The sequence below is a fragment of the Colias croceus genome, chromosome 18 (genome assembly GCF_905220415.1).
Source record: "Colias croceus chromosome 18, ilColCroc2.1".
NCBI classification, from domain to species: Eukaryota; Metazoa; Arthropoda; class Insecta; order Lepidoptera; family Pieridae; genus Colias; species Colias croceus.
Window position 1 is genome coordinate 9,672,073 of NC_059554.1, and position 12,430 is coordinate 9,684,502.

General features: G+C 32.2%; 2 protein-coding genes across 3 annotated transcripts; one reads left to right on the forward strand and one right to left on the reverse strand.

Moving 5' to 3' along the window:
- Positions 1–549: 549 nt before the first annotated feature.
- Positions 550–5,447, forward strand: LOC123699928. The gene is made up of 3 exons (XM_045646977.1): positions 550–1,444; positions 2,786–2,944; positions 5,389–5,447. Exons 1-3 carry the CDS (start codon positions 550–552, stop codon positions 5,445–5,447), a joined length of 1,113 nt encoding a protein of 370 aa, XP_045502933.1.
- Positions 5,448–5,667: 220 nt separating this feature from the next.
- LOC123699696 lies at positions 5,668–9,184 on the reverse strand. 2 transcript variants are annotated; one of them, XM_045646708.1, is made up of 5 exons: positions 8,583–9,184; positions 8,122–8,199; positions 7,513–7,660; positions 7,009–7,157; positions 5,668–5,805 (listed from the first exon to the last, which is right to left on the reverse strand). In XM_045646708.1, exons 1-5 carry the CDS (start codon positions 9,141–9,143, stop codon positions 5,761–5,763), a joined length of 981 nt encoding a protein of 326 aa, XP_045502664.1. In that variant the 5' UTR covers positions 9,144–9,184; the 3' UTR covers positions 5,668–5,760. The 2 variants fall into 2 exon arrangements, with proteins under 2 accessions (XP_045502664.1, XP_045502665.1); XM_045646709.1 differs by lacking the exon at positions 8,122–8,199.
- Between the last annotated feature and the right edge of the window lie 3,246 nt (positions 9,185–12,430).

Below are 12,430 nucleotides of genomic sequence, written 5' to 3' on the forward strand. Positions count from 1 at the left end.
TTATATTAAGTAAAGATGAATAAAGAAATGCTAATAAATCAATTTTAATATTCTGTAAGGTTCATACACAATACAAATCACAATGTTTACACGGCGATTATACCTATAGTATATTAACAATTAGATAATTAAGAGGAAAACTTATTTAATGCTTTATTTTACTTGTAATTTGCATACTCGCCTTTTAAGTAGTAGGTACACTTCAAAATGATTTAAATCAGTATGTTTGTGCTCTTGCTATTCAACGAGTATTCGTTGTTATAACAGGTTTCACTTAATTTTGGCAAACATACTATATTATAATATATGATACATAGAAAAATATTCACAAAGTAAACATATTATAATTGTAGTATAATGATATGTACTTGTGTGTCTGTGATGGTTTGCAATAAACAGTTGTCTGCTTGACTTGAAGTTGTTAATACGTGTTCCTTGTACGTTACATGGTGACAGCGGTGTTGTTATTACTTATTACGATTTTTGAAGTGATTGGATTACTTATTCGTTTTAAGTACTTATTTGGAAGCGCAATATCATATTAAAATCATGGAACACGCACGGCCACCATCCGAATTGGTATTAGAAGGCAACTCCGTCAGCCGGGCTGACGCGTGGAAAAAATGGCGGACACAATTTAATCTGTTTTTAAAGGCGTCCGGTGTGCACAAAGAAGATAGTGCGGTACAAGCAAGTCTACTTGTAAATCTTATTGGGCCGGAAGGCTTCGATTTATTTGAAACATTTCATTTCGAACAAGAAAAAGACAAAGATAATGTGAGCCTGTTAATAAAAAAGTTTGATGAGTATTTTGGTGCGAAGCCAAACTTAACATTAGCGAGATATAATTTTTTTATGCGCAATCAAGAAGTCGGTGAATCTATAAATCAATATGTAACGGCGCTAAGATTGTTGAGCAAGACGTGCGAATTTAAATCATTGGAGGAAGAACTTATTCGCGATCGGATCGTGTGCGGTATTAATAATGCAATGGTTCGTGATCGTCTATTGAGAACGGAAGATTTATCTTTGGAAAAATCGATAAAAATTTGTCAAGTTGACGAGTTGTCCCACGACAGCGGTCGGTTGTTGGATACGCGTGGCTCGGATGGAAACGTTAGCCATGTGGACATAGTCGGCGTCGGAAACAAAGGCGATGGACTGGCGTGGCGTGGGCGTGGGCGCGGGCGCGGCGGCCGAGCGTGTTGCGGCGTGACGCGCGCGCCCCGCGACCGCCCCGACGAGCAGCGCGCTTCCACCTCAGCGACGGGCTTCTGCCCCAGGTGTGGGGGACAATGCAGTCATTCTACTAAGTGTCCGGCTATTTCAGTGCAGTGTTTTGTGTGTGAAAATTATGGTCATTTTGCTAGAGTGTGCAAAGTAAAAAAAAGTGTTAGAAAGTTACACGATATTAGTGTGCTAGAAAATAACGTGGACGAAAACTGTGAGTCATTTTTTATATCCGTTCTTAATAATGTCTGTGAAATCAATTGTTTGTCAAATGACTGGTTTGAGATTCTGATAGGCGAGTACGGCCCTGAGAAATTTAAGTTGGATTCTGGGGCCGATATAAATGTTTTGTCGTATAAACGATTCTTACAATTAGGATATAAGTCTCATATTTTAACTATTAATAATAACATAAAACTTCAATCGTATAGCGGTGATTGTATTCCCATTCAGGGAACTTGTTATTTAAAATGGTGGCATAAAAATATTCAATATGAATTAAAATTTGCAATCGCTGATATTGATTGTCAAAGCGTGTTGGGATTGCAGGCGTGTTTAATGTTAGGATTAATTAAAAGAATTCATTCTTTAAATATATCGGGAAATGAAGATTTATTTAGCGGATTGGGATGTTTACCGGGTGAATATCATATTGTTGTTGACAATAGCATAGCACCGGTTATTTGTGCGCCACGTAAGGTGCCTTTGGGTTTGCGTGATAAGTTACAAGGGGAGTTGGATAGAATGTTACAATTAGGCGTGATAAGAAAAGTGTCACATCCCACTCCGTGGGTTAATGCGTTAGTTGTTGTGGCTAAGAAAAACGGTAATTTACGTGTATGTTTAGACCCGCGGCCTCTTAACAAAGCAATAAAACGATCACACTTTCAGTTGCCAACTATAAACGAATTAGCTTCTAAAATGAATGGCGCGAAATTCTTTTCAGTTCTCGACGCGAATTCTGGATTTTGGTCAATAAAATTAGATAGTGAAAGTGCTGATTTGTGTACATTTAATACACCGTTTGGACGGTATCAATATTTAAGATTACCTTTTGGCTTGAACTGCGCACCTGAAATTTTTCATGCAAAAATAAAACAATTATTTGAAGGTCTCGACGGTATCGATTCATTTATTGATGATATAATCTGCTGGGGATCTACTAAGCAAGAACATGATATAAGGTTGAATGCATTATTTAAGAGAGCTAGAGAAATTAATTTAAAATTTAATAAAGATAAGTGTCGAATTTGCGTAAATGAGGTTAAATATTTGGGTTACATTTTTAATAAAGACGGGATGAAAGTTGATACAGATAAGGTGAGAGCAATTGTTGAGATGCCTGAGCCTAAGGACAGGAAAGGTCTAGAAAGGTTTTTAGGAACGACTAATTTTTTATCCAAATTTATTCCAAATTATTCTGAGCATATCTTTCCGTTAACCAGATTGTTAAAAAAAGATGTATCGTGGTGTTGGGAAGACGGTCATAAAAAAAGTTTCAACGATTAAAAAAAAATAATTAGCTCGGCTCCCGTGTTGGCATTGTTTGACGTAGGCAGCGACGTAGTGGTGTCGGTGGACGCGAGCAGCGTGGCGCTGGGCGCCGTGCTGTTGCAGCGCGGCCGCCCCGTGGAGTACGCGTCGCGCACGCTCACCGATACTCAAACTAGATATGCTCAAATCGAGAAAGAAATGTTAGCTATCGTTTTTGCTTGTGAGAAGTTTCATCAATACATTTACGGTAAAAAACGCATTTTATTTGAAACCGACCATAAGCCTCTCGAAAGTATTTTTAAAAAATCACTTAATTCAATCCCAGCACGCTTACAACGTATGATGTTAAAAATACAGGGTTACGATTTAGTAGTTACGTATAAACCAGGAAAATATATGTACATTCCCGATACATTGTCACGCGCGCCTCTTCCGGATTTATATGATGAAAACATATGCACGGCAGTTTTGAATCAACTTAAAATGGTTGTTAATAATATACCTATTTCTCAAAGTAAGTTGACACTTATTAAGCAGGAAACAGCTAAGGATGAATTGTTAAATAGATTGTTAAAATGTATATTTGAGGGATGGCCCGATCATAAGTATGATTTAGATTGTGATTTAAGCTATTTTTGGTCAATGAGAGATGAACTGTATTCGGTTGATGGAGTGATATTTAAAAATAAACAAATTTTAATACCTAAGTCATTAAGACACGAAATGTTGTGTATTATTCATGACGGTCATCCCGGTATCGACCACAGTAAGAGACGTGCGCGTGAGGTGTTGTTCTGGCCTGGTATTTCTAAAGATATTGAATTATTTGTTAAGCGATGTAAAGTATGTCAGGAGAATCTAAATAAGCCAAGTAAAGAACCAATGATTCCAATTCTAATTCCAAACGTTCCTTGGAACAAAGTTGGTACGGATATATTTGAATATGGAAGAAAAAGTTACTTAATTCTTGTTGATTATTATTCAGGATTTATCGAGGTGGGATTGTTAAAAGATACGTCCGCTAATTCTATTATTAACATTTTAAAAGATAATTTTGCGCGTTATGGTATTCCAGAAACAGTTATAAGTGATAATGGGCCTCAATACTCTGGTCGGGTTTTTAAAAGTTTTGCACAAGAATGGGGATTTAATCATGTAACTTCATCGCCATATTATGCACAATCCAATGGGAAAAGCGAGAGGGCAGTTCAAACTATTAAAAAATTACTTAAAAAATCAATAGATAGCAATACAGATTTTTATCTAAATTTATTAAGTTTAAGGAATACACCACGCGATAATTTGGATTCTCCTGCACAGTTAATGTTCAGTCGTCGATTGAATTGTCGATTACCTGTTCACCCAGATTTACTTAAGCCTAGTTATGTAAACAATCATGAGTTTAATCATAAAAAATTAATTGATAAGCAAATTAAATATAAAAAATATTATGATAAGCATTCTAAACCTTTGTCTGAATTAAGTGTTGGCGATAACGCGATAATGTTAGAAAATAATAATAAACGAATTTCTGGTACTGTAATCGGTCATGCGAACACTCCTCGGTCTTATATAATAAAAAACAAAAAAGGATTATATCGCCGTAATCGCCGACACTTATTGTCAACTTCTTATTCGCCTCCTATTACTCGTAAAAAGGCAAATTTGTTAAAAGGGGAAGATGTAGTATAATGATATGTACTTGTGTGTCTGTGATGGTTTGCAATAAACAGTTGTCTGCTTGACTTGAAGTTGTTAATACGTGTTCCTTGTACGTTACAATAATTAAAAATATTTTCTAGCGAATGCTATTTTAGTTTACTCACAATATATTAGAGATTAAACTATTATGTGTATTGTGTAAATATATCAGAGACTAGCTGCGCTCCACGGTTTCTTCCGCGTGGCTCCGCTCCTCTTGGTCTTAGCGTGATGATATATATAGCTTTCCTCGATAAATGGGCTATCTAACACCGAAAGAATTTTTCAAATAGGATCAGTAGTTCCCTAGATAAGTGCGTTCAACCAAACAAACAAACTCTTCAGCTTTATAATAATAATATAGATTTTACACATTACAATTATGAGCCACCCATTTATCACAATAAACAAACGGAAGAACAATTTTATATTAAGGTCAAACAAGAAATTTAGTTAATACTTAATACCCTCGTAATAAATGAAAAAGAGGCAATAGCCCTAGGCTGAAACAAATTATAATATATTGGATATAAGAATCAAACACAAGTAAATACATCTTGTTCATTTATTTACAAATTTTCCGTTTTCCTTATTACTAAAAATATCCGTAATGAGTATCTTATATTTATTGTTTTTGTTATTATATTCTCAGGCAAAGGTGTTTGAGTTCATCCAAATCTATTCATCTATTACAAATCTGAACTCAAAAAATTTAACCTTCACTACCGATATTTAACCCTACTCTTTCAATAATTATAAAACAATTTCACAAACTATCCTTCCGCTAAACGTATCCAAATTGATGCGTTTTTATATACATTCACACGAAAAACTACATACAAAAGATTGTACAAAGAATTGTGCGTATTACAAAAACTATGTAACTAATTAGTTATCACCCAATTAAAAAATAATAAATATCGTGTCGTACCCGCATCGTATAAACGTAACTCAATTTAACAGGTTCCACCGTTGAAAATAATAACGGCCCAGCGAGCGGGGCTCAAATGAAATTGATTTAAATTTTTACTGAAGCTCCATTGATGTATACAATGCACTCGCTGTGTTTTGTCGTTTACAACCCGACTATACGATAATAATTTATGGCTTATGTCGTGTGCCTGAACGTTTTGTCGCTTGTAAATATTGTAACACGTATTGTACACGGTTTTATTTTGTCTTTTTTTTCAGAAATCTATAATAATACAAGTTTTCGCTGATGAAATTTTTCGTGACAGAGCGTAGGTTAGCTTTACAAACAGGATTGTCAGGGTAAATAAGGATGATTTCTCTTTCACAATCTTGATAAATTCAACCTAATGTACATGAACATGACTACGTTGAATTTTTCTTCGTGGGATCAATTGTAGATAAATAAATCTGAAACAAACAAAATAAAGATTAGGTATCTAGTATATTTTGTTACATAATGAATTTGTCAGTAATAATTTGTTAGTTTTTCTGATATTTGTTTATATAAACGTTTGATACTATACCCCATTGTCTCTACGGATTTTTTATTTTTTTTATGATTTCACTTTAAAAAAAATGTTGTGTGGTTTTATGAAACTACGGTAAAAGTGAAACTTTTTTTCACACTAAAGACATTTAACTAAAAATTATCCTATTTGTACGATAATTATCGTACGTATCGTGCGTCACGCGACATGCGCTACACAGACCAAAAAGTTTGAGACGATGTAATAAAAGTTTCACTTTAAAATATTTCTATCAAAATTTCCACTAATCCGACGTTTTTAATCTTTAAAGGCTTCAGGCTTTATCCCAAAGGGGTGTACCCTTTGGGATAAAGCATTGTTTATTCTACTTAAACTTTATTAAAGCCATTGTTAACCAACCATATAATAAAGTTAATAATTTCTGTGGAATTAATATGATGACAATCATGGACCAATATCATTTGTTAACATGTTCAAATGATCGTTACACTATTAATTAAAATGGCTTTACACTTAAAACTAATTATCTAAAATCATTACCGAATTTAATATCCATTTGACACTTGATTAAAATGTTTATTACAAACGATTGAGTAATAACAAAATGGCTTTTAAGCTTTATAAAGGGTAAATATTATGAACCATATAGCAGTTATACATTCATTAACTATAGCGTGAACATTAAATGGACTAACTAGATTTTTTCAGAGTTTTCTATGGAAATTTCCTAACTAGTGTTGTGTCAATTTACTTACTTAAATGTAAGTTTACGATCCAAAACTTTTAAAATAAATATTTGAATAAATCATCGACTCAACAACATACTTGACTAACATATTCTTTTTCACTTTATATTTAAACGCGACATCATAATTTCAGCCTTTAATAATTAAATTATTGTATAATCTACGTATTCGGCTTTTCGTTCACTCAGGCACGTGTTCCACGAAATAGTTACCAAAGATACACATATATCCACATTTCACCTATTATTAAGCTGATTAATTCATGAAATTCTAATACAATTTTCATAGAAACACCAAAACAATGTAATACCTCATCATTCGAACTAGAACTGTAACCATACTTACAATAGGATATATTTTGGATTGACAAGCTTTACCTGTACACTCATGATGAGATATTGAAAGGTCCAGTCACATATTTTCAAAGGTAAATTCAATTTGACAATAGGCACGGCCTCTGTTAAGCTCGGTTGTATTGACTGCACAGAGCGGTACCAGCGCTTCGTAAGCCATTGAGCATCCTTATCTGTAAACCAGATCATATTATAGTGAAACAACCTTCTAGTGTTTCGGCAATAACTCTCGTAGATTTAACAGAAACAAGAAACATTTGTAGGTCATAAGTACGTTGATCAATTGTAAATGGTTCAAAATATCTAAGCTGATAGCCGAAAATCGTGTGCTTTTTATTAAGTACAGAAAATCATTTAAATTCATATGTCTCGACAACATTAAGATTTTGGATTGGGCTTTGTATAATAAAATCAGTCAAAAACGGAATTTGTCTTCTTACCCAGTGACTGCATACTAAACATTATTGCCTCAAAGATGCGTGACAACCTTGTGCCCAAAGATATAAACCAATAAGGAATAATACTTGCCCATATCCAGCAGTACCAATTTCTCAGTGAGACAAAACAGTAGCTTTTCACAGATCTTGTTGGTCCCTCCTGCTGCGTAACACATTAGCCATAAAGAATATAGAGTCTTAATTTCTCGCCACACGAAGTAAAAGCGAAGTAATTCCACCTGTAAAATAATATATTCCTCTAAATATAGGTTTTTCCTCTAAATATTCCTTTATTTTATTGAAAAATGATACATTTGCTATTTTCAATTGTGATTGCCTTCAAAATCAAGTCAATTACTGTGTAAATGGAAAGGTGGAATTTTAAGCCATTTTAATTTCAACAAATTTTCTACAATATTCTTCGCGCAATATAATCGTTATTTCTACAATGTAAAAACACGATTGAAAAAGTTAAGTGATCGTGAAATAAATTAAAGCAATACAAAATTGACTTCAATTAAATCTTGTAAGTATTGATATTTATAAAAAATAACAAAGACGAAGCTGTGAATCTCGGCTACAACTGTGCTAGGAACACTGTTGAAGATTGGTTGTGCTGGTCATTGCAATTCTATAAAGGACATATCACATACCTACAGACAAACATTATTTATTATAAATATTAATATATTTAACCTACCATTGCACCCTTAGCTATGAACGCTATAACAGCGTACACAATACTCGTGTATTTAATTATAGACACTATTGTTACAATCTGAAACAAAACACACTCGTTGTATCGCATGGCTTCACTCGCATTTCTGTCGAAGTTCTCGTAATTAATCAATTTCACAAGTATTCCAATTATTGAATCACGTAAATAATAACTGGAGTGAATTTACAACACTGTTAATTATTGCTTGTCCTGTTTGTACAAGCCGATTCTACTAAACTATTTCTTAGAAAAGATGTTTAGTCAATATTATTTAATTAGATATCAATCAATATTAAGAAAATCATGATTTCATTATAAAATATTTTATTACACAATAATACTTTATTTTTAGTTAACAGACTGTGATTAGAAATAAATTAATAAATAAACACTATTTTCTTTATTAATAATGTATAGATAGTTATTTAAAAATGAATATCTACCTGTGAATGAAACGGCTTAGAGAAACTAAAAGTCGCTGCAAGCAACTGCCTATACACTTGAGAACCTATAACAGGATCTTTATCTATCAATTTATTCAACCTCGTATTAAAGTTATCAGCAATCATCGCGTAAAAAGCCAATTCTGTATCTTGGACACAAAACGCAACCGTTACTAAAATAACAAAACGTGTAGGAAACCTCAAAATCAATAATGTTATTCCATCTATAGCCAACGATATTAATGAGAAAAATACAGCTGAAGTAATGTTGTTTCTAATACTGATTTCTTGGTCTTCGAAGAATCCAAATTTTTCGTCCAATTCCTTTACTTCATCGAAAAACACTGTGGTATATCTAGTGGCTACTGCTATCCGTATAATTAACAGACCAGCCACTCCTTCGGCTATATGAATGTAGCCTTTAATATCATTATTTTTTATCACTGCAATATCATAGATAATAAAACTGGTGATACTTATAAAGGAGATCAGAGTAAGTGACCATGACATAATCTTGTATATTACACTCTGAAGTAAGAAAGACCGATTTATTAAGAACATGCTTTGGAAAAGAATGTAAATTCTCAAATGGTGGATCGTATGGTTGGTCATTTTAATTAATCACACTTGGTTTAATTATAACATTTAAATATGGTAGTAATTAATATTTTTTAATATCGTAAAGCCGTCCTGTCTGAGCGCGCGTACAATAAAACCTACTTGGGTTTTTATTAAATGAATCAAATTATATGAATTGATTTTATAGCCTCCAGAGAGTTGTTATCTAGAGCAACAAAGGTTAATGATTATTTATTATTCATAGGATTCAATTCATAACCTATAATAATTATTCTTATTACAATTTAAAATAATTTTTCATTTTTAGATTGCGCCTTTTTACGATTTATGTTTCGTTCTATTCATTGGATAATGAATCCTGAAGGTTTTTTTTATTATTTTTAATTTTAAGTAAGTAAAATACACATTTTGCATAATACACTGACCAATTTAATCTTTTCAGATTATGCATGTCTACGTATATGAATTTACTGATTTTATCACTATTATTTATTTATAAATACTGATACAAAGGATTCCCTGTGCAGACAAAAAATAATATCTCCTTCATAATACTATCATAACATTTCTAGAAGATAATATAAAATAGAAACATTTCAACGCTCTTCAAGCATTTTCATTTACATTCATAAATATTCACAATGATTTAAGTGCTCTGAAATTCACACGAATCCTGGATGCACTAAATGGAGTTATTTCACATTGACGTCGCCATATTTTTAAACTTATTTATACTAATATTATAAAGCTAAAGAGTTTGTTTGTTTGTTTGTGTGTTTGTTTGAACGCGCTAATCTCAGGAACTACTTGGTCAGTCCGATTTGAAAAATTATTTCGGTTCTAGATAGCCCATTTATCAAGAAAAGCTATATTATATTCATTCATCACGCTAAGACCAACAGGAGCGGAGCACCCCTGGGTAAAATCGTAGAGCACAGACAGCTAGTTTATATTATTTCGAATGAGAAATCTTGATTTTTTATTTTTCAATGAAATACGTATTTTATATTTATTTCTGAGACAAATTTGCTCGGATTTTGTCGAGATAATATTATGCACTGGAATTTTATTAGTTGTCCGGTAGTTATTTTTTACAAAATGTTATGTAAAAACTAAAGTAGTAGTTAGTGAAACAAAAATTTTAAACAAATAAATCGATATCCATCCTATACCGAGGATAAAATAATTATTAATTTGCTGAATGTGTAAATAAAATAATGTTGATATTAAGTTTACACGTAAACAGTACATTTTGTTGATTTCACGGTTTTTAGTAAGTAAATAACGTAAATAATTTCATTTGATATGTGTGCGATCTTTGCATTACAGACATTATAATGAATTAATTATCAATCTTGTTTATCTTTAATATGAAATTGCAACTAATTTGTTCATTAAAATCAAACATAAATTATGTGTGAAACATGTAAACAAAAATTGCTTCAATCCATACTAATATTATAAATGCGAAAGTAACTCTGCCTGTCTGTCTATTACTCAATCACGTCTTAAGTACCTACTGAACCAATTTGCATGAAATTTGGTATAGAGATATTTTGATACCCGAGAAAGGACATGGGCTACTTTTTACCCCGAGAAATAGGATAGGTTTTAGCTCGGAAATCCCACGGGAACGGGAACTATGCGGGTTTTTCTTTGACTGCGCGGGCGAAGCCGCGGGTGGAAAGCTAGTTAACAATAAATACTGAAATAAATACGTTCATCAAAGTTTGATTAATTTTAGCACAAAGTTATTTTAAAAAATTTAAGAAAAATCATTATTTGTTTTAAGTGTTTTTAATTATATTCGTTGTGTTAAGATTTTCTCTTTTATCAGTCTTATTGAGGCACAGCCCGATTTAATTACTGTCTAGTGCTTACAGATAACAGCTGACCCGATTGGTCAGATAATGTGCCTAGTCTAGTACAATTTATGTTATGTTATATACATAGCTGTTATATGTTTATATTGTGATTGCCTAAACTCCGTATTTAGGGCATATTCTATATCCCAAAGGCAGGTGATACACTTGCGATGGTGGTATCTAGGTATTATAATTATTACCTGTGGTGGTTTATAGATTATCATAATAGGAGTCACTGATCACTTACGCTATACTTACTTAGGTAACACGCATCCTTTTTAGTAAAAGAATAAAATAAAATAATCGAGCACTAAAATACGAAATTTTAAGAGGCATCGTAATTTAAATAATCAAATGCCTATTTTTCATTATTATTATCAATCATAGTAAATACACTTACCCAAAAAGAGAAAGATCATCTGAAAAAAATTATGTACGAAACATCACAATATGATAATTTATTCATTGTAGTAACAAGTTACATTAACACTGCATTGCAATCACAGCAGTATGCCCTTTGTCTGATTTGACTAATCTTATATTTGGATAGATTCTACAAAACCAAGAAATATATCTGTATCATACTAGAATAGAAATAATAATAGTAAAATATTGGAATAATATTCTATGCAGAAAGTTATAGTTAAATGCATGTAACAGAAATAAAATGTGTTGATGAAAAAGAACTGCTACGGGCAAAGATTATAATTATTATGTATTAATTGATCTATAATATAAAGTATTCCCAATTAAACTAATTTTCGCATAAACCCGTCAGTCAGTATATTTACTCAAGAATATCACTGCGTAAAAATATAATATTAAGTAGGTATGTAGTTAAAAAGAAGCATACCAAAGTACCTAATACATTTCCTTGCTAAGCCCACACACTAATAAAATCTCGAATAAAAACAGCAATATAAAAATCTAGAGAATAATGGATGCCACATTACATGAAGACACTGTGAGAGAAAATGGAGGGAAAATGCGATCCGAATGATGAAAATAAGTGCAATGCGAATCGGATAGATTTCATTGTATTAGAATTAACATTCATATAAACAAGACGTTTTGTAGGATTTTTATTTTTACTTTGTAACATAAGTATTCATAATCTTAATAAACATTATTTCTTCTCCTTAACTGTCCATAATTGGTTTGAAAAGCCATACAACAACTTCAACATGAACTAATATCAAAGATTTTCCAATTCAATCTAATATTATAATCTCACCTACGAGTTTCATAATTCGACTTTCAATATGTTATACATTTGCCTCTAATAATTTGAAGTAAGTAGAAAATTAAGGTGTGATATGCTGTCTATTTCAAGTCAGTAACGCTTAAAATAAATGTAATTTGCAAAGGTAACATAAAACTTTCTCGGTGCCAGAATTTTATTAA